At 35.7% G+C, this 18,641-nt stretch overlaps 1 protein-coding gene across 4 annotated transcripts in view; it reads right to left on the bottom strand.

Annotated features, from left to right (window-relative positions):
• Window positions 1–18,641, bottom strand: part of PHF3 (PHD finger protein 3) — an 81,794-nt gene that overhangs the window by 26,808 nt on the left and 36,345 nt on the right. For 3 of the 4 annotated variants that reach the window (XM_033217550.1, XM_033217551.1, XM_033217552.1), the window contains 2 exons: window positions 10,407–10,568; window positions 4,633–6,412 (listed from right to left, as the gene is read on the bottom strand). In XM_033217550.1, coding sequence (XP_033073441.1) covers window positions 4,633–6,412; window positions 10,407–10,568 — 1,942 coding nt within the window. The remainder of the gene's footprint in view (window positions 1–4,632; window positions 6,413–10,406; window positions 10,569–18,641) is intronic. The other variant, XM_033217553.1, reaches the window with a different exon arrangement.

The raw sequence follows: 18,641 nt of genomic DNA, 5'->3' as shown, positions 1-18,641 counted from the left end.
CATATATCAAGGAATTTTCACATTTTTATTCGACAACCAGGCAAGAGTGGTTTCATGATCGTGAAATTTATCAAGCAACTATTTCAATAAACCTCAAGTTTACATTGGAAATGTCTCATTCAAACTTGAGAGGCTATGAAAAGCAAAACTCTAGTGCCATCTACAGATATATCTTAATAGTTTATATTTCCGTTTAAAAAATGCAGTTATATAAAAGTTTCTGAGAAATCAAGAAAAAAATGGCATCGACAGAAATAATTTCCACATGTCCTAGAGATAAATTCACTTTAAAATGAAATTGATAACCAAAAATGTATTATATGGATCACTTTAAGGTCTCTAAAACATGGAAGTACTAAGAACATTTTAAACCACATTTAAAAAAACAAAAAAGATGGCCTATCACATAAAGAGAATATATTTTCTTTCCTTTTCATGCTGTTGTTCTACTTCAAAAACATGGGAATGTGGGGAGTATGGAATAAGGAAGAGAGTAGCTAGAGTGGCTGTAACTAACAATTACTCTACCACTTTCTGGCCCGTCCTTAAATTTCTTTTTTTTTTTTTTTTTTTGAGACGGAGTCTCGCTCTGTCGCCCAGGCTGGAGTGCAGTGGCGCAATCTCGGCTCACTGCAAGCTCCGCCTCCCGGGTTCACGCCATTCTCCTGCCTCAGCCTCCCGAGTAGCTGGGACTACAGGCGCCCGCCACCTCGCCCGGCTAGTTTTTTTTTTTTTTGTATTTTTAGTAGAGACGGGGTTTCACCATGTTAGCCAGGATGGTCTCGATCTCCTGACCTCGTGATCCGCCCGTCTCGGCCTCCCAAAGTGCTGGGATTACAGGCTTGAGCCACCGCGCCCGGCCTGTCCTTAAATTTCTAATTACCAAGAGGAAAGAAGGAAAAGGCTACAGCCTAGATGTTAAATGTTTTACTATAAAATCAATGTTGTGTGGAGTTTAGCTGTGGATCAATTAACTGGACCAAGTCAGTATCAATCATTTAATTGGAAGAGTTACAAGCAATATTTATGCTGTCTTTTCCTACTGTCACATGTTCACATACAAAATTAAAAATAAAACTAAAAAAACTAAACTAGACCTACTAAAGAGAATTAAAAACTATTATCTTTTCGGCATGAGCAAAATTTTCAAGTTTCTTCAAAGTTAAACTACAGAGATAGCATTTAGAACTCCTCTCTTAACAAATTCATCATAAATTCACTAACATCGTGGGCATTTCAAGATGGGCCTCCAGTTCTGGTGTTCCCTTTTAAGTAACAGACTAGACCATGTTACTGTGTGTGAGAGAGAGAGACTCCCTCTTCTAAAATGAAAAAATTCTATTTCACGTAACATTACATCATTTTTGTTACTAACAATCTGCAGAGAAAAGCAGAATCATTTGTTCTAGAAGTTTCTTCTCAGAAGTTTTCTTGTTTGAAAGCTATAAATCCATTTTCTGTTTGTTTTTTAAATATTATCTGATATACTAGTCTTCTACAATTGGGGCCAAGGAAGTGTAATGCAAACTAAAAAACTCAAGCATCTTCTGGAGAAGTAGAAAAATAGAAACCACAAGGTAAGTAATATGAAAACACTAAGACTTCCTCCTTACAAAATGCCAACTGACTTACATTTAAAAGAAGTTCAAAAGTTGTATTAATTTAAAAATTAGAGGATTAAATAATCTGGTCTTTAAAATCATATACCTTTGGTATAAGTTTGAATCATGAAAATAAATGGAAGCAACAAAAACCTAGCATGATATGTTGCCTCTTTAAGGATCTGTATAGAAGTCTTTAGGATATGTATAGAAGTTGCTTACGATTAATATTACATCTAGCCATGACATAGCTACATTACAAAATATAATTTCCAACTGGGAGCACACACAAGGAAGCTAACTTCAACTGCAATATGTAAAAAAATGATAAAGTACTACTATAGTCTTCACAGAAGCAAAGCTGTTTCAAGTGATAGAAAATGTGTCGTATTAACAAACAGCTTTCAATGTATCTAGTGCATGAAATCAAAGAGAAGGACCAAAATTATTTCCAAATATGCCCTTTCTAATAAACTTATATTCTTACACAAGGATTAAAATAGGAAAATTACAAGCTGCATGACAGGTGCATTTTTTGAGTAAACAAAATGTATACAAGCACAATGTATCAAAGTAGTAGGATCACAGTAGTAGTGAAGGCTAGTTAATACGTAAAAACAACAATCAGCTGGGCACCATGGCTTGTGCCTGTAATCCCAGCACTTTGGGAGGCTGAGGTGGGCGGATCACCTGAGGCCAGGAGTTCGAGACCAGCCTGGTCAACATGTAGAGAAACCCCATCTCTACAAGCATACGAAATAAGCCGGGCATGGTGGTGCTTGCCTGTAATCCCAGCTACTTGGGAGGCTGAGGCAGGAGAATCGCTTGAACTCAGGAGGTGGAGTTTGCAGTCAGCCAAGATCACGCCACTGCACTCCAGCCGGGTCAACAGTGAGACTTCGTCTCAAAAAAAAAAAAAAAGAAGAAAAAGAAAAAGAAAAAACCAATTGCACAGGCTTTTTTATTCACAAAATTGAAGTAATCAAAAATGCTGCTTTCAAAATTGTTTCCAATGTTAACATATATTATTCACATCAATTACAGAGTGTAAACCCAAAATCTCTATGCACCCAACATTCTAAGTCATTCTACAGACTGGAACAAAAACACTCTAGATTCTATACAGTAGATCCAAAAGGTGGCAGCAGGTAAACAACAACAACAAAGGGACTAACACCTACTCTTCAATTTAGGAAAATTATAAAACGTTGGTGAAGCAAGAGTCATCATTAAAAAGCCTGGGCAAACTCCTGAAGACTGGACTGGAAGTTTATCTACAAGGTTAGTAAGTTACATTATAACTTACTAACATGGCTTCCAACTCTATGCCAAAGTTTCATTTTAGAAATTCATTTACTTAAGGAACCTATTCCATCTCTCTGTCCACGTAACAGTATGATAATTTTTCAAATATTCTGGCAGAAAGAAAATGGCTGGTTTAAAGGAGCACTTAAAAGCACCACCTAACTCTTCATTCTTCGCCTGAAAACAGCAGGCCTACTTCAGAACATTTGAGTAAGGTGTTTATTTATTTATGGAAACAGAGTCTCACACTTCATCACCAGCTGGAGTGCAGTGGCTCGATCCCGACTCACTGCAACCTCCATTTCTCAGGTTCAAGTGGTTTCATGCTTCAGTCTCCCACGTAGCTGGGATTATAGGCATGCAAGAGCATGCCCAGCTAACTTTTGTATTTTTTAGTAGAGACGGGGTTTCACTATGTTGGCCAGGCTGGTCTCAAACTCCTGACCTCAAGTGATCTGCCTACTGCCCACCTCAGCCTCTCAAAGTGCTGGATTACAGGCATGCACCACTGCACCCAGCCGAGTAAGGTGTTTTAAAGAAAAAAACATATAATTAAGAGCATGTAATTGACAGTGAATGTAGCACTGTATTCAAACAAGTGACAGCTTTTAAAAACTGGAATATACTGTTATAAACTAACCCCTGACGCTAAAAACAGGCCATGGGCTGGATCACAAATGAAGAAATACTTTGCCATAAAACTTACACAATGGCCCCAACATCTCCTTTCCAAACGCCCCAATCACCCTATCACCACCAAAATAATAACACACTTCACTAAATTGTCCCTCCCTAAAGAGTTTCATTTTTATGCACTAAGATAGTGCTGGGAAAAAATCACTCTAACACAGTTTCATGAATAAGGATAGTAAGAATATAATATACAAATTATAATGTTATTTTATCATATCAGCATCGAAAGAAGTTCCAACAGCAATATGAACACTTGAACAGAATAATCTTGTAGCTGCAAACTCCACTTCATCTCTTGCTTTCCTTTTCTTAAAAAGCTAACAAAAAACACATGAGGGGTGCAGTGTCACAAAACTACAAATCACTGAATACTAGAAAGAATGATGAAAATCAGTGCTAAAATCATCTCTAAAATTTTAAGAGACTAGAATTCACAAAAAATTATTTAAAACATTCAAAAAAAGAAATGCATGTTTTCACTCTACTCCATGTTGACCTGGGTAATCTAACAATTGTTTAGCTATCAAATTTCACTGCAGGATAAAGTTTGATAGTTATGAAATGATAGTGTTAGGTCTTTAATGTGTTTCATTTTAAGAAAAAAAAAAACTTCAAAACAAAAATAAAATTTCCATTATGACCTTCATACTTTATTACTATTTCTTCTCACACCAAATAAAATAATATTTAACTTAGACCCAAAGCAGTGTAACAATTTTCTAATAACCAGGAAGTGTTTGGCTTTTTTGCAGATGCAGTGGCTAAATTACAGTTTAACCTGTGACAATGACAAAATATTTCCATGTATGTCAGCTGTTGGCCAGACTATGCTTTTTTAAATGTTCTAGGATGACACATTTGTAAATTCAGTAGATCCATCTATCATTTATCCAAGACTGATGAAGTTTTTTGTTTTTGCACAGGTCTCTGTGTATCAAATAATGTCTTTAAAACAATTCTCACATTTATCTCAACCCCCAAAAAGCAATTTTTCTTCAATGTACACATCACTCATACACACATACACACACACCTGTTGCCATGGGGTTTTTTGCAAAACCCACACTGCTTGCTGGGAGTCCACATATATTTGCTTTCAAATGAGGAGCTATGATCAGAGCCTTCTCTTTTTATGGTAGCTATGTTATCTGGAATGAACAATGGTGGCTCATCTAAAGAAAAACTTCTGCTGCTCCTTCTTTGGCGGGGTTGTAGGTTCTTCTCAGGTTTTTTCAGTTTCAGTTTATCCTCTTCCTTAAAATGCTCAATGCCTGGGTGTTCAAGCTCTTCCTTCACATGACTATTGGTTTTCATTGCTAGGACCTGTTGCTGAGGCTTATGACACTGTTTCTGGCTGGAATGTGATACATGTCCAGTTTGTGCAAGATGATGAGGTTCTTTCAAGCAACCAGGATGAGCATGTGACTTATCACTCAAAGAATGAGTTAAGGGCTTGAAAATTTGTACTACAGTTTGGTCCTGTAATGTTTTTTTCAATACAGAATGAGCTTGGTTTTTCACAGATTTAACCCCAGAATTGCAAGTCTGAATCTTTGGCTCCTTATCAATTTGTTTTTTTCTGACTTTGACTGGCCTATGAAAATTTTGCTGAGATTCTGGTTCATCAGTATTTCGTTTCACACTTTTGACATTAACTTTAGTTTTGCTATGCATTACTTCATACTTTGCTGCAACAATTTTCTTCGGAGTATCTGTGGTCATGTTTTGCTTAGAATGAATTACAGCTTTTGGATGTTTGGATTTTACACTTTTTGACTCTAAGTAAGAAACGCTACTTGACTGGCTGTTTCTGTCATCCTGAAGGTTTGCTGTTTCATGGGGCTCTATTTTCGTACTTTCTATAGCATTCAACTGTTTTGAATTTTGGTCAGGCACATCACAAATAGCATTTTCCAAAATATTACTTTCTGGTTCAAAAGTACTAGTATCAACCACCTCTAAGTTTGATTTATTAAACTCAGTGCTCGCCAACTGTCTATTAGACTTTGCATCTTCACAATAACCCAATGGTTCCATTTTATCTCTTTCAAGGGTGTTCTCAGTTTTATCAGCAATATCCATGGTATTCCTCAATTCCAAATTACATTCAGTCACTTCATCCACACAACTAGGCAAACCTACAAGGCTGTTTTCTGTCTTATTTGGATTTGTACAAGCAGTATCACCAGAACTATCAGAAGATCCAGGGTCCTCAAGAATATGGTCATCTTCACGGGATAATTTTACAGTCTCCTTTGATCCTTGTTCAACTTTTCTTGTTGCTATCATTTCTTCAACAACAGTCTCATTCGATTTACCTGAAATGGAATCATTTTGTTCATGTTCTTTATCTGAAAACTTAAACAATGGGCTACCAACAGGCTTGGCTTTACATTCCACCAGAGCTTCATTTTTCTTTTCTCCAATAGTAACACAAGTCTCCGAAAGAAGTGAACAAGTTAATTCATGAGACGGCACATCTGCTTCTCCCTGATTATTACACTTATGCTTAGAATCTAATCCATCTTCATCCTTCATTTCAAGACAAGATGACACTGAAGAATGACTTGAAGACACTGATACTTCAGGTACCACTTCAATTTGTCCACTATTTCGGCTGCTCCTTCTATTCTCCTTATGGTACTCAGGTTTCAGTGACGTACAAACTTCTTCTTTAACCTGACTCCTTTCTGGCTGTTTCACTCCTGCTTTAGGGGTAGATACAGTCTTCCCAGATGGTTTTTTTGTGTTACTTAATGGTGCTGCATTTGAACGCTTGGCAATAGTGCTCTGCCGCAAACTTCTTACTTGTTCTATCACAGGGGAAAAAAATAAATAAAAATACTTAGCTATTTTGTCATGTGTTTTTATTTCAATACAATTTAGAATATATCACTTCTGTATTCTGAGCTATAATTTTCTCAACAAAAATGTATTGAACAGTACTCATAATGGTGATATTATATATATACACACATATATGTAATTTAACAAATGTCATATTTTATATTTATCAAACTTCTCTGAATTCTAGCAGGGGGAAAAGCCTCTAAAAAATTCAGACTAATATTATACCTTATTAAAAGAAATGTTTTCATCAAATCTCTTTTCCATAGAAAGTAACCTAGGAGTGAAGTAAGTAAAATGAGCTTCCTTTACCATTCATGCCCATATTAAAGCAAGACCATCATGCATTGTTAAATATTAAATAATTCTAAATATATAAAACCAAATAAATTCCAGTGCTAACGAAATCTGAACTAAAAACCTCCTATCACACAAAACAGGATCTGTGCGAGTTTCAAAATACAGCCTCAAACAGACTCTAAGTCCCTTATCAATGTGCTTCCCTTCGGTCACCATTTTAGCATTAAAGCTATTCCTAAGAAATGACACCTACACAGAGTACCACACACAGTTCATCAAAAAAGAAACACAATTTAAAAGATTTAAACCAAGAAAATGTATCATAAGTATGAAAATAATGTAAAAGCTTCCCACACAATGCTCCTATTAGTCTATTAAATGAAAGAGTCTCCTTTCCCTATTCTGATACATCCCCTTCTATCAGGAGAAAGGAGAAACATGAAAAGAGCTAAAAAGAAAGAGAGCTAAATAATTCACTAAGTACAAAAACAACCCACAAACTGAATTTGTCATTTATCACTGAACTGTGAGAATCTTTAAAAAGGTAAATGTCCAGGGCTGCTTGTAGTTCGGATCTAGTATTAATAGCACACTTTCATTCTCAAAAGTATGCCTATTTGAATAATAAATTATATAGTCACCCTAATCTTACACACTCTTTCTAATTCCCATAGGACTCAACAAAGTATCTGAGTATTAGGTTAAGTACTTAACAATGTTTAAAAATTACTTGGTGGATTATGAACTATTTATCACATGTTCAGTTACATAATTTTTTTAAATAACTAAAATTTTAATAAAGCTTTGTTTCAATATTTAGGTGATTTTTAAAGCTTTAAAGACAGATTATAGTAATTTACAGCTCTACTTTATTCATCCTTGAAATGAAACAAATGAAGGATTTTAACATTCATTACACATTAATAAATAAAGATCTTTTAACACCCAAGCGGTTGCTAAAAATGACAAAATAGTATATTCAACTGTGAAGGATATTCAGATAAAAAATGGTTTTCCAATAGTAAGCAAATTATTAAGCAAAGGCTAAAGTCACTTTTTCTCCTCTAAATATTACCTTCCTTAGTTTGAAGCCTGATTCTATAGGCAAAAAAATTTTATTTTCCTAAAATGTTTATTCTATTCTTTTCATTTCTCAAAGTCACAAGTATACACCAAATAACTGATTTTGAAAATGTATTAAAAACACAGATCAAAGAAAAGATGATGAAATAAATACATGCATCTAAATTTATTCACTTCTCAAAACCCTACTGAAGCTGTAACAGCGGGATCTTTTTTGAAAAATCCAAAAGGCAAGGAAGAACAACAGAGGAAAAACCAGCAGCAAATTTTGGAAACCAAACAGGAGATGATTACCAAGTAACTCATATAAGATACCCAAAAGTAATAAACACTAGGCTGGCAGTGTTGGCAAAAACTAACATCATTAACACCTCAAAAACCTTAAGACTTGGTGGTCCCAGATGATTCTAAAGTGGGAATGAAGACAGATGCTTAATACTTTGAAGGGTTGAAAGCTCTTTAAAAGCAGCAGTTAGATTTCTAGATCCCTCTTTCCCCTACTCCATTTGTTGGGCAACTGCCCTTCCCTGGTCCTGAGCCAAAACTTGTAGCTTATTCTCTGGAGATAGTAAAGCAAGGTTTCTAGGCTGAAGAACATGAGGCACAGTAGAGACTGGCTGTAAAGTACACTGAAATTTGTAAGATTAAGTGAGTCTGTATACACTGAAAGCTGAGAAACCCCAGTCAGTATTCCTTACGGGTTTCCATAATATGCTAGCAATCTAATAAGTTATGGAAAATAACCTAAATTCTGATATGAAGGGTTCTGTCAAATAACAGTACAGCCAGATTGTTATACACTGACGCTCACAGCTGGTAAAACCCAATCCCCACACTTAGTTTTATAATTTTAGTTCCCTACCCTTAAACATGAGCAATAATCAAGGGTCAGACATTTCAGGAAAGCATCTAGAAAAGATGGAGGCCAAAACATTTTTTAAAATTTGTTTACAATAATGCAACATGGAGAAATCAGAAACTATGAAAGGAGACAAAAACTATTTAAAATGCCATTAATAGCTTAATAAAGACAAAAGAAGATACTATATCCATGAAACATGAATAGAACACTACAGAAAGGACCATTCTCAAAACAACAAAAAGAACAGTTAAGACTCAAAAGTACAAAATTTGACTGAAAAGTTGGAGGATAAATACGAGAAAATTTAAGCACGTAAAAGAAAAATTACAAAGAGGTGGGAAGCAGGCAAAATAAAGAAAACAGAGGGACCAGTACCTGTTATGTAACAAATAATAAAGTTTACAGAAACCAAGAACTAACAAAACAAAGAGAAGAATTAACAATAAAATAATTTGAAAAATTTTCCCAGAATTGAATGACAAAATTTTTCAGACTAAGAGGATCTACTGAGTGTCTTGAGCTCCATACACAAAATACACCAAAACCAATACACATCATCATGAAATATCAAAACACCAAAGCTGAAGAGAAAGATTCCCAAACTTCCAGAAGAAATCAGGTAACATACACTCCTACACACACATACACACACACACACACACACATATCAAAATAAACTTCTCAACCCTGAAGTTAGAAAAAAATGGAGCAACACCTTCAGAATTTCTGAAGGAAAATGATTTCCAACCTTGAATTTTAAGTCCAACCAGACCATGATTCCAGTATGAGACCAGACTAAATACAAGGTAAACATACAAGGTTTAAAAAGTGTATCACACTGCTCCTTTTTCTCACAAAACTACTGAAAGAGGTGCATCACCAAAATAAAAAAGTTGAATCCAGAAAGAGGAAATAGGAACTACAACAAAAGCACAAAGCATAGACTTTCAGAAAAATGGTTAAGGGAGATCCCTGAACAGTTTTGCATCAGGCTCACAGGACTAACAAGAGTCTGTCTATATAAGAGGGAATCAGAAGGCTCCAAGAGGTATTTTCAATAAAATGGATATGACAGAATACCTGAAATACACAAATATCTTTAAGGTAGATTTAGTCAACTGGTAGAGCAGTTTTAGTATAACTGCTAGTATGTACACACTAAACAACTGAGAAACAAAAACAAATCAGAAAAACAAGTTATACAAGAAAAGTAACTGTAGTTTCTTAAATGGATCATCTCTAATAGCATATTACTCATAGTAACATAATTACCATTGATCTAACAAAATTATATATTGGAAAAATGAAAAAGATGTTCTTTTTTGTGATGAGGACAAGTAGCAGGAACAAAATCATCCAGAGTGGAAAGTCAATAGATGGATGAATAATAAATCAGAATAATCAAAAAACCGCAACATATGCATGTTACCTAGAGATATAAAGGTAAATACTGAAAAAACAGCAACAACAAAAAAATTAAACCAGCTCAAAGAGTTACTAGTGGTTTCCTCTGAGGAAGGAGAAATGGGTAGTGTGGGGTTGTAGGTACTGCAAACTTACAGAACAAATTGACATGATCTCAAAACTGATTGTCATCAAAACGACTGGATTAGCAAAACATCAAGAAAACATGACTCCTGCTCAGCAGTTTTCTAACTTAACACATCTGCCCCTATACCTCTGATTTTCTAGCTAGACCTCTCTGAAAGGATTACCTTGTGCCATTAAACGAGGTGATTTTCTTGGTGATCTCACTGAATTTTCTTCTACCTTGTCCCTTAAGTTCCTGTTAGGTAAAATCAGTTCTTCTTCATCAATGGTATCATTGCCACTTTCTTTAACAACTCCTTCATCCATAATATCGTCAAGACCAACAACTAGAAAAAAACAACAACAAAAGTTAATTTTTAAAAATATTGAGAATGTTAGGCAATTAAAGGCAGCACAGAAAATACTGTGAGATAGTCTCAACATAACACTACATACTCCTGAAAATCTAGAGCGTGAAATTTTCAAACATGTGAAATTGCCACTACCAAATTCCCAAATCAAGTCAGTTTTATAAACTTCTACCTTGTAAAATAATTAGTCAAAGACAGTATTAGCTATATTATACTCCTTCCTGATTTAGCCTCAAATATCACTTCCATTTATCACTTGTTGACCCCTTGTGAAAGACATAGGTGACTATACCTGGAGTACTCAAGTATCACAACTTTGGTTAAGGCAGTTGAAGAGTTCCATACCCTGAAAAGCTGGATTCTAGGTTCATGTTAGAATCAAAAATTCTACTTCTAACTGGGATCCCAATACTCTCAAGACTTTATGCTACATGTATGAAAGCAAACAATGCAGATGTACTCTTGACTGGTACCAAAAGAAAAAAACAGGAAAAAAATGAAAAACATAATGTAACTTCCCCTTCCCCCAAATGCTGGAGAAAACAGTAGATGTTTAATATAGGTATATAATTACATTACCTTCTCCTAGTCAAAAGAGAGACAGAGTCATGTATTTAATTTGTGGGGTGGAGAAAGAATATAAGAAGACTCAGGAACAGTCAAAGAAATACTAACACCATACTCATATTGTCATTAGGTTTATTTCTATATAGAACAAATGCCACTTAGCCAACATGTATCAGTAATTCTAAATGTGCAGTTGTATGAAATCTTGCCAAAAAGAATGTGATTATTTAGATCAGAAGGTCTGGATTCAAATCCTTACTAGAACGTTAAAAAAAAAAGAAAAGAAAAAAGAAAAACACCTTGATCAAGTCACTTAACCTCTCTATCAGTTTCTTTATCTCTAAAATGAGAATAACAATACCTGTCCTACCTACCTCACAGGGCTGTTGTGAGGATCAAGTGAGATGATGTATGAGAACTCACTCTGTAAACTTTAGAGCACTATACAAATGTTAGTTATTATCTTCATCCTAGGGGTTAGAAGGAACCTCAAGGAGTTATCTAGTCCTCATCTTTGTGTCCAAGTAGAACTTCATTTAAAAGAGCTCAACAAGATAGTGGTCTATCCTAAAATTTAAAGAGAACAAAATTCTTCATAAGTTTACTTTTAAATGACACAATTTTTTTTGAAGAGCAATTTGACAACCAACAGAATCATGAAACTGCTCATATGCTTTGATCAAAATAAATTTACAAAGAGAGGAAAGAATGGATTGTGAAGAAAAATGCTGATCAGAAAACACAGTGTGATCCTCGTTAGAAACAAACACACAAATAAAATGCCTGTGTATGTACATTTAGATAGAAAAAAAAAAAAGAATGGCAGAAAACAGATGAAAATTTTACCAGTAATCATAGGCAGTAATTCTTATCCATAAACAGATAAGAATATATCTTTTTCCTATTTTCCAAATTTCCTGCTATAAGCATGTATTATAAAAGTAAAAATAGAGCCCATGCTTTTAACCATTATGCTATGCACTAAAAGTTTGAAGAATATGCTTTAGAAAAATTAATCAGGATTCATTTAAGATATAATTTGCGTAAAAACAGGTAGGAAGTCCAGTTAGGTATTCCAACATGATGGAATATTTGTTGCCACACATTCACATACATCCTCAGGTTATTTTATTTTATTTTATTTTATTAGGTATTCCAACGTGATGGAATATTTGTTGCCACACATTCACATACATCCTCAGGTATTTTTTTATTTTGTTTATTTTATTTTATTTATTTTATTTTTGAGACGGAGTCTCACTCTGTTGCCCAAGCTGGAGTGCAGTGGTGCCATCTTAGCTCACTGCAATCTCCACCTCCAGGTTCAAGTGATTCTCCTGCCTCAGCCTCCCAAGTAGCTGAGAATACAGGTGTGTGCCATCACGCCCAGCTAATTTTTGTATTTTTAGTAGAGACGGGGTTTTGCCATGTTGGCCAGGCTGGTCTCAAACTCCTGACCTCAGGTGATCCGCCTGCCTTGGCCTCCCAAAGTGCTGGGATTACAGGCATGAGCCACTGCACTCAGCCTCAAAAAAGTTTTGACATTAGATTACAGGTCTACTACGTTCCTTTAAATACGCAAATTTTAAGACTACTTTTCATTAATTCTGTAGAAAATCATATATATATATAGTATATGCATTACAAAGATGCATAAGAAACATTAACAGGAAAACCACAACAGACTGTTCAATCGTGATTATCTCTAGTTGTAAGGAATTTTGCCATTGCTGTTGTTTTTTAACCTTCACTATACTTTCTCTGAGTTTTCCAAGTTTTCTATAATGAGCATGTATTCTACAATGTAAACAGGAGAAAAAAGAACCATCCAAAATAGAAAAACAGATCAGGAGGAAAGCCTGATTAATAGTGTTTGTTGACAGGGAGTGAAGTCATGTAATGAATTTTAGAGCTATACTACAAAGCAGAATCAACAGGATTTAGCAAGCCAAATCCAAAGGTCAATTATAAGGTTTTAAATTATTCCATTTCTTTGCAACATCTGACATAGCTGATTCCTCTCCACTTTCTGAATCTCCATTTTTTTCGCTTCACTTCTGGGATATCACATCCTCCCATTTCCCTAGCCACTTGTCAACAGCCTTTGATAAAGCCTTTTCTTCCTGCTGACATCTACATATTGAAGGATCCAACAGTTCAGTCCCTCCATCTTTCTTCTTTATCTACACTAATACTCACATATCCCTTCACACTCACCTATCCCTAAGGTGATCTTATCCTGGCCCATCTATACTCTGATTCCCACAGGTATCTTATCCAACCCAAAGCTCATGAGACTTTCAGAAGAGTGTAATCTGACATCTTCATCAAGTTGTCTAACAAGTACTTCAAAGTTAACATACCAAAAATAAACACTGATTCTATCAATCCTCCCTCCCCCTCAAAGAACTGTTCCTCCCAAGGTATTCAGAGTAAATGGAATCTCCAATCACCTAGTTCAATTCTAAAACTCAAGAACTGTCCTTAGCTCCTCTCCCCATATCTGACACATCCAAGCTATCAGCATATCCTGCTGGCTTTATCTTCAAAATGTATCACACATCTGACCAGGTAACATTCTACTCCCAAATCACCATCTCTCATCAAGACTGTAACAGCCTCCTAGTGTCCCAGGTTTCTCTACTGCCATCCCCTCTCCCCTGACACAGTTTATTCTCCACACAGTTATCACTGTGATTCTTCTAAAATATTAAGTCAGATCACGTTAATATTCTTCTGTTCAAAATCCTCTAAAACCTTCCCAATACATTTAGACATAAAGCCCAAAATCCTAGCCAGGGCCCATAGGGTCCTATAACAGGATCTTCTCCTGCCAACTTCTTTGACTTCATCTCCTCCCCCTGCTGATTCACTCTCCTCCAGTCACAATGGCTTTTCCTGAACATAGGGAAGCATAAGCCCATCTCCAGGTTTTTGCACTTGCTATACCCTCTGCATGAAGGCTCTTCTCCCAAATACCCATAACTCATTCTTTCCCTTCATTCAGATTTTACTTAGATACCATCTTCTCAGAGAAATCTGCCCTAACCACCTTATGCAAAACAGCACATATTCCCATTACTGCCTACGGATCCTTAGCATACTTTATCCTTTAAAATGTTTCTCTACATGACATTAAGTATCTGTCTGACAGTCTTCTCCACTAGAGCATAAGCTGCACAGGTAAAGACCTTTGTCTCTTACTTGTGGCTGAATCCCCAGAATCTAGAATCACAACCTTGTATATAGTAGGTATTCCAGAAAATATTTGCTGAGTAAAAGCATTACGGGAAAAGACAGATTGGGAGAACTTAAACCTTGATAAGTGAGAAAAAAATGTTTCTACTGACCAAACAGAGAAGTTGGAAAGAACAAATTTGGAAGTAACATACTGACTTCACTTTTTTGATATACTGATGATATGAAGGAAAAATATCAGACCAAAGATGCGTGAAGATAAAGCAGCATCACAAAAATTTCATAGTAGTGGGAATCAGGAAGGTTAACTGCAACCCAAAGAACAAATAAAGGAGAGAAATCCATTAGTTTGACACACAAAGCAGAGAATCAGATGAGTAGGAGTTAAGGAGTAAGTAAATGAAGAATGACAATAATTGTAGTCGCTTTTAAGTTTAATGGAGGAAAGTGGAGAGAAGGAAAGGGACAGAAGAGGGAAAAATCAACAGAGATCTGACAACGTTTGTATGTGCCGGAAAATAACTTGGAAGTTAAGTAATGACTTGAGGTTCTATCCCTGAACAACCTCTTGGTCAACAATCTACAATTAGAATAACTAAGACTGCATTTGGGATGTTTCTCAAGGTAAGATTTCCAAGCATGCATCTTTTTCTGAACTCCTGCTCCTCCTGACAACACACTTCCTTCAACTCAAAAATCTATTTCTACATTAAATCAAGCTCTACATTGCCTTAGAGTTTCCAGAGTTCTCATGCTGAACAAGAGCCCCAACAACAGAAGCACCTCCAATATATTTTTTCTTCCCTTGTATATTCCAGAACTAGGTACTAGGTGCCATTCTCATTTTTACCCCCAAGTCTGAAACTTAACGCCAACTTTATAACAGAGGAAATGAGGAAATAACTGACCTAGAAGTAGTTAAGCTGAGTTTGACCTTTGTGCTGCCAGCATAATTATCATATAACAAATGTAAAAATTCCCTACTAGTCCTGCCCTGTAATTCTCCCTTTTGTGTGGTATTAAAGTGATTTACACCAATCCCTATTGTTGAGAAATGGAATAAATTTAATCCCAAATGGTTTTAAAATTTTGGCATAAAGTCCGTGATCATACTCAGAAATCTCTTCGAGCCTGATTTTACATCACATTAAAATTCCTCCCATCCCAACCCCAAATTGCCCTAATTAAACTTGCTTAAGTGAAGTCCTCCTGACATTGGTACTATTTTAACTCCAGACTATTTAAATTAAACCTATCTGTTTGGAAAGGGCGCAAATGAGATAAAGAGAATAAAATCAAACGATTCAGAGTTAAATTTATTGCACTGCTCAAGAGATTTGTTTAAATAACTTTAATACCATACAAAGGGGGAGAATGACAAATCAGGAATAGGAGGGAGCTCTTCACATTTGGAATGCCTTAATTATGCAGGCAGCACAAAGGTCAAACTTAGCTCAACTATTATACTTCTATGTCAGTTATTTATTCTATTACAAAGTTGGCAGTAAGTATCAGACTTGAGGGGGAAAAAGAACCTATCTGTGCAGTATCACAACAATAAAGAATAGTTATCTATTTTATACGGCTTGTGTTTTTTAAGTATAATAAGAAAATATGTGAACAACTCCTCTTAACAGAACCCCTACAGCTTTCCCCTCTAACATCACAGAAGACCACCACTCTCTACTTGGCCACCCTTTGGTAAGAATTCTTTCCTTCATGGATGAGTCACAGATTCATCCCAAAAAGAGGCTGAGGCATGACACACTCCATCGAGTTGTATGTTACATACAATTAACTATTTGGGAATGAATTTATCCCTGTAGATATTATCATGTTCTTAGTTTGAAAAAAATAAACAACGCTATATAAATAATGCTTTTCTTCCCCTCTTCTATTCCTTCCTTATGATACATTTTAAAACACAGGTTCACTGAGTCGAAGATGGTATACATATACACACACACATATATGGTGTACATATATACACACATACATATATGGTATATATATATACACACATACAAATATGTATATATATACACACACAAATATATACGTATTCATTTTAGTCTTAGATATCAAATGTTTCTCCAAAAATATAAAATATTTACAGTGCAAAGAGCTTCATATTAAGTCTCAAGAACTCATTAGCACTAATTTCAGATTAAAAAAAATGGGGGTTACTAAAAAAGCTTGAATACTTTGTGGATTTATATACTGCCTTTTTGTATGTCTTTAAGTTTGTCAGTTATTAGGTCAAATTTAAAATTTCCCTATTAATTCTTAAGTACTTTGTATAAGGGAAAAGAGCTTCTATAAAAGAGCAACGAATTTGGCTGCCCAGGAATGGCAGCTTTACCAGATACAGCAAAAGCCACCCCTATCCTTTGACTGAATGTTTTTCTCTGCAATATGACTTCAGCCTAAACTATGCAAACTCTAAAGACAGATAAGATCAAATACTTGGCTCCTGTCAACTCCCTTACCTTTATGGTTAACAGGAGGAGATATCCACCTTTTTGGTACAGCCACAGTTTAGTGCCCATTTGTTACTTGTTCTTACCTGGTAGGTTAGACTTTCAGTTGAAAGGTAATGGGATGCTTTTGCTTAGAAAGGGCCTGGCAGGCATTCCAGTCTCAGGTGGGTACTCTGCCCCCTTGATTTTTCAAGGAACCCTCAGGCCCATCCTTGAAGAAAACATAAGGATGTTTTGCAAGTTTCTAGTAACCTGAGCCAGAAATTAGAGATCAATTTATTGATTGTTGTAGAGGTGAAGGATCAACCTTAATAAACAGACAAAAGGCTGAAAGAAGTGAGCTGGGTCTTGCTTATCCCGTTATTAGATGTTTCGTGGAATAAGCAGTCAAAGCTAGAGAAGGATGAAAAGAAAGGGTGACTTTTTTTTAATGTTTTGGGGGTTGATTTTATCCTATGGTTTATCCTGAGTTGGGGTTTATAAGGCAGCACAGGCTGCCTAATGCTGCTTTTTTATGAACAGAAATCACTTTGGGATATTTTTTCTGCAACACTGGAAAACTATTTAAAAACAAAAAATACTTAAGCAGATACCCGTATCTTTTCAATCCTTTTCTAAGAGACAATCTTTATTGGGTCTACACCTCCATACTTGAACTTGTTAGAGGTGCTGTTTCCGCTGTTAGCCATGTTAAAGTGTTAATCCTGCACATTTGGTAATACAAGATTGTTGACATTAAAAAAAAAAAAAATCCCAAGCATAGACAAAACAAAGAATAAGATAGTGTTAAAGGGAAAACTTGAAGAGAAATAAATTTAAAGGAGCTTAACTGAGCAGTGAACGACTCATGAATCGGGCAGCCCCCAAAATCAGAGCAGATTCAGAGAGACTCCTAGAGTGCCTCGCGGTCAGAACAAATTTATAGACAAAAAAGGGAAGGGAACTGACATACAGAAATCGGCAGTGAGGTACAGAAATAGCTGGATTGGTTACAGGTTGGCGTTTGCCTTATGTGAACAGTTTGAACACTGTGTTCAACTGTGGTTCAAGTATGGCCACTGGGATTGACCAGTACTCAGCTATTGTACAGGCACATACTCCAGGTTAGGTTTCCAATCTTGTCTGCCTATTAAGCTAGGTTATGGCTCATCCACAAGCACTCAAATATAGAAGTAGAGTCCTTCTCAGGCATATTTAGTTTGCTTTAACAGTAGATATCCTATCATGTAACCACAAACCATACCTGTGGAAAACAGAGTAGTAGAAACTTAACCATAAAATATGATCTTTTAATATCATTAAAGGAGTATCTAAATATAGGACATTACAATAAAGGCAAAAAAATGTATAAAAGTGTTTTTTAAGCTACCAAGCAACATTATGAAATTAAGAAAAATAAAAAAAAACACATTCCAAATTTTCATTTGGATTAGCTCTGTCTGCCCTATGTGTATAAAAACAGGCAGAAAAGAGGCACTTGGCCAGACACTAACCAATTCTAGAAAACCTACAGTGAGATAAAGTATACACTCTTGTTAATATGAGTATGTGTGTCTGTGGAGAAGAGGAGAATACTTTATGAATTGCTTCTTAATTGTTTAAATATTATTTTTATTTCTTAGATTTTTTTTTATGCAATAGCACATGAAAAAGTTACTGTCTCACAGTTCATTTATTTATACAGCCCACCAACTACAGACTTGGTTCAGTTAAAAACTGTAAATATGGGCCGGGCACGGTGGCTCATACCTCCCAGCACTTTGGAGGCCGAGACGGACGGATCACGAGGTCAGGAGATCGAGAC

The sequence above is a fragment of the Trachypithecus francoisi genome, unplaced genomic scaffold (genome assembly GCF_009764315.1).
Source record: "Trachypithecus francoisi isolate TF-2019V2 unplaced genomic scaffold, Tfra_2.0 Lachesis_group10, whole genome shotgun sequence".
NCBI lineage: Eukaryota > Metazoa > Chordata > Mammalia > Primates > Cercopithecidae > Trachypithecus > Trachypithecus francoisi.
This window is presented reverse-complemented; position numbering and strand designations above follow the sequence as displayed.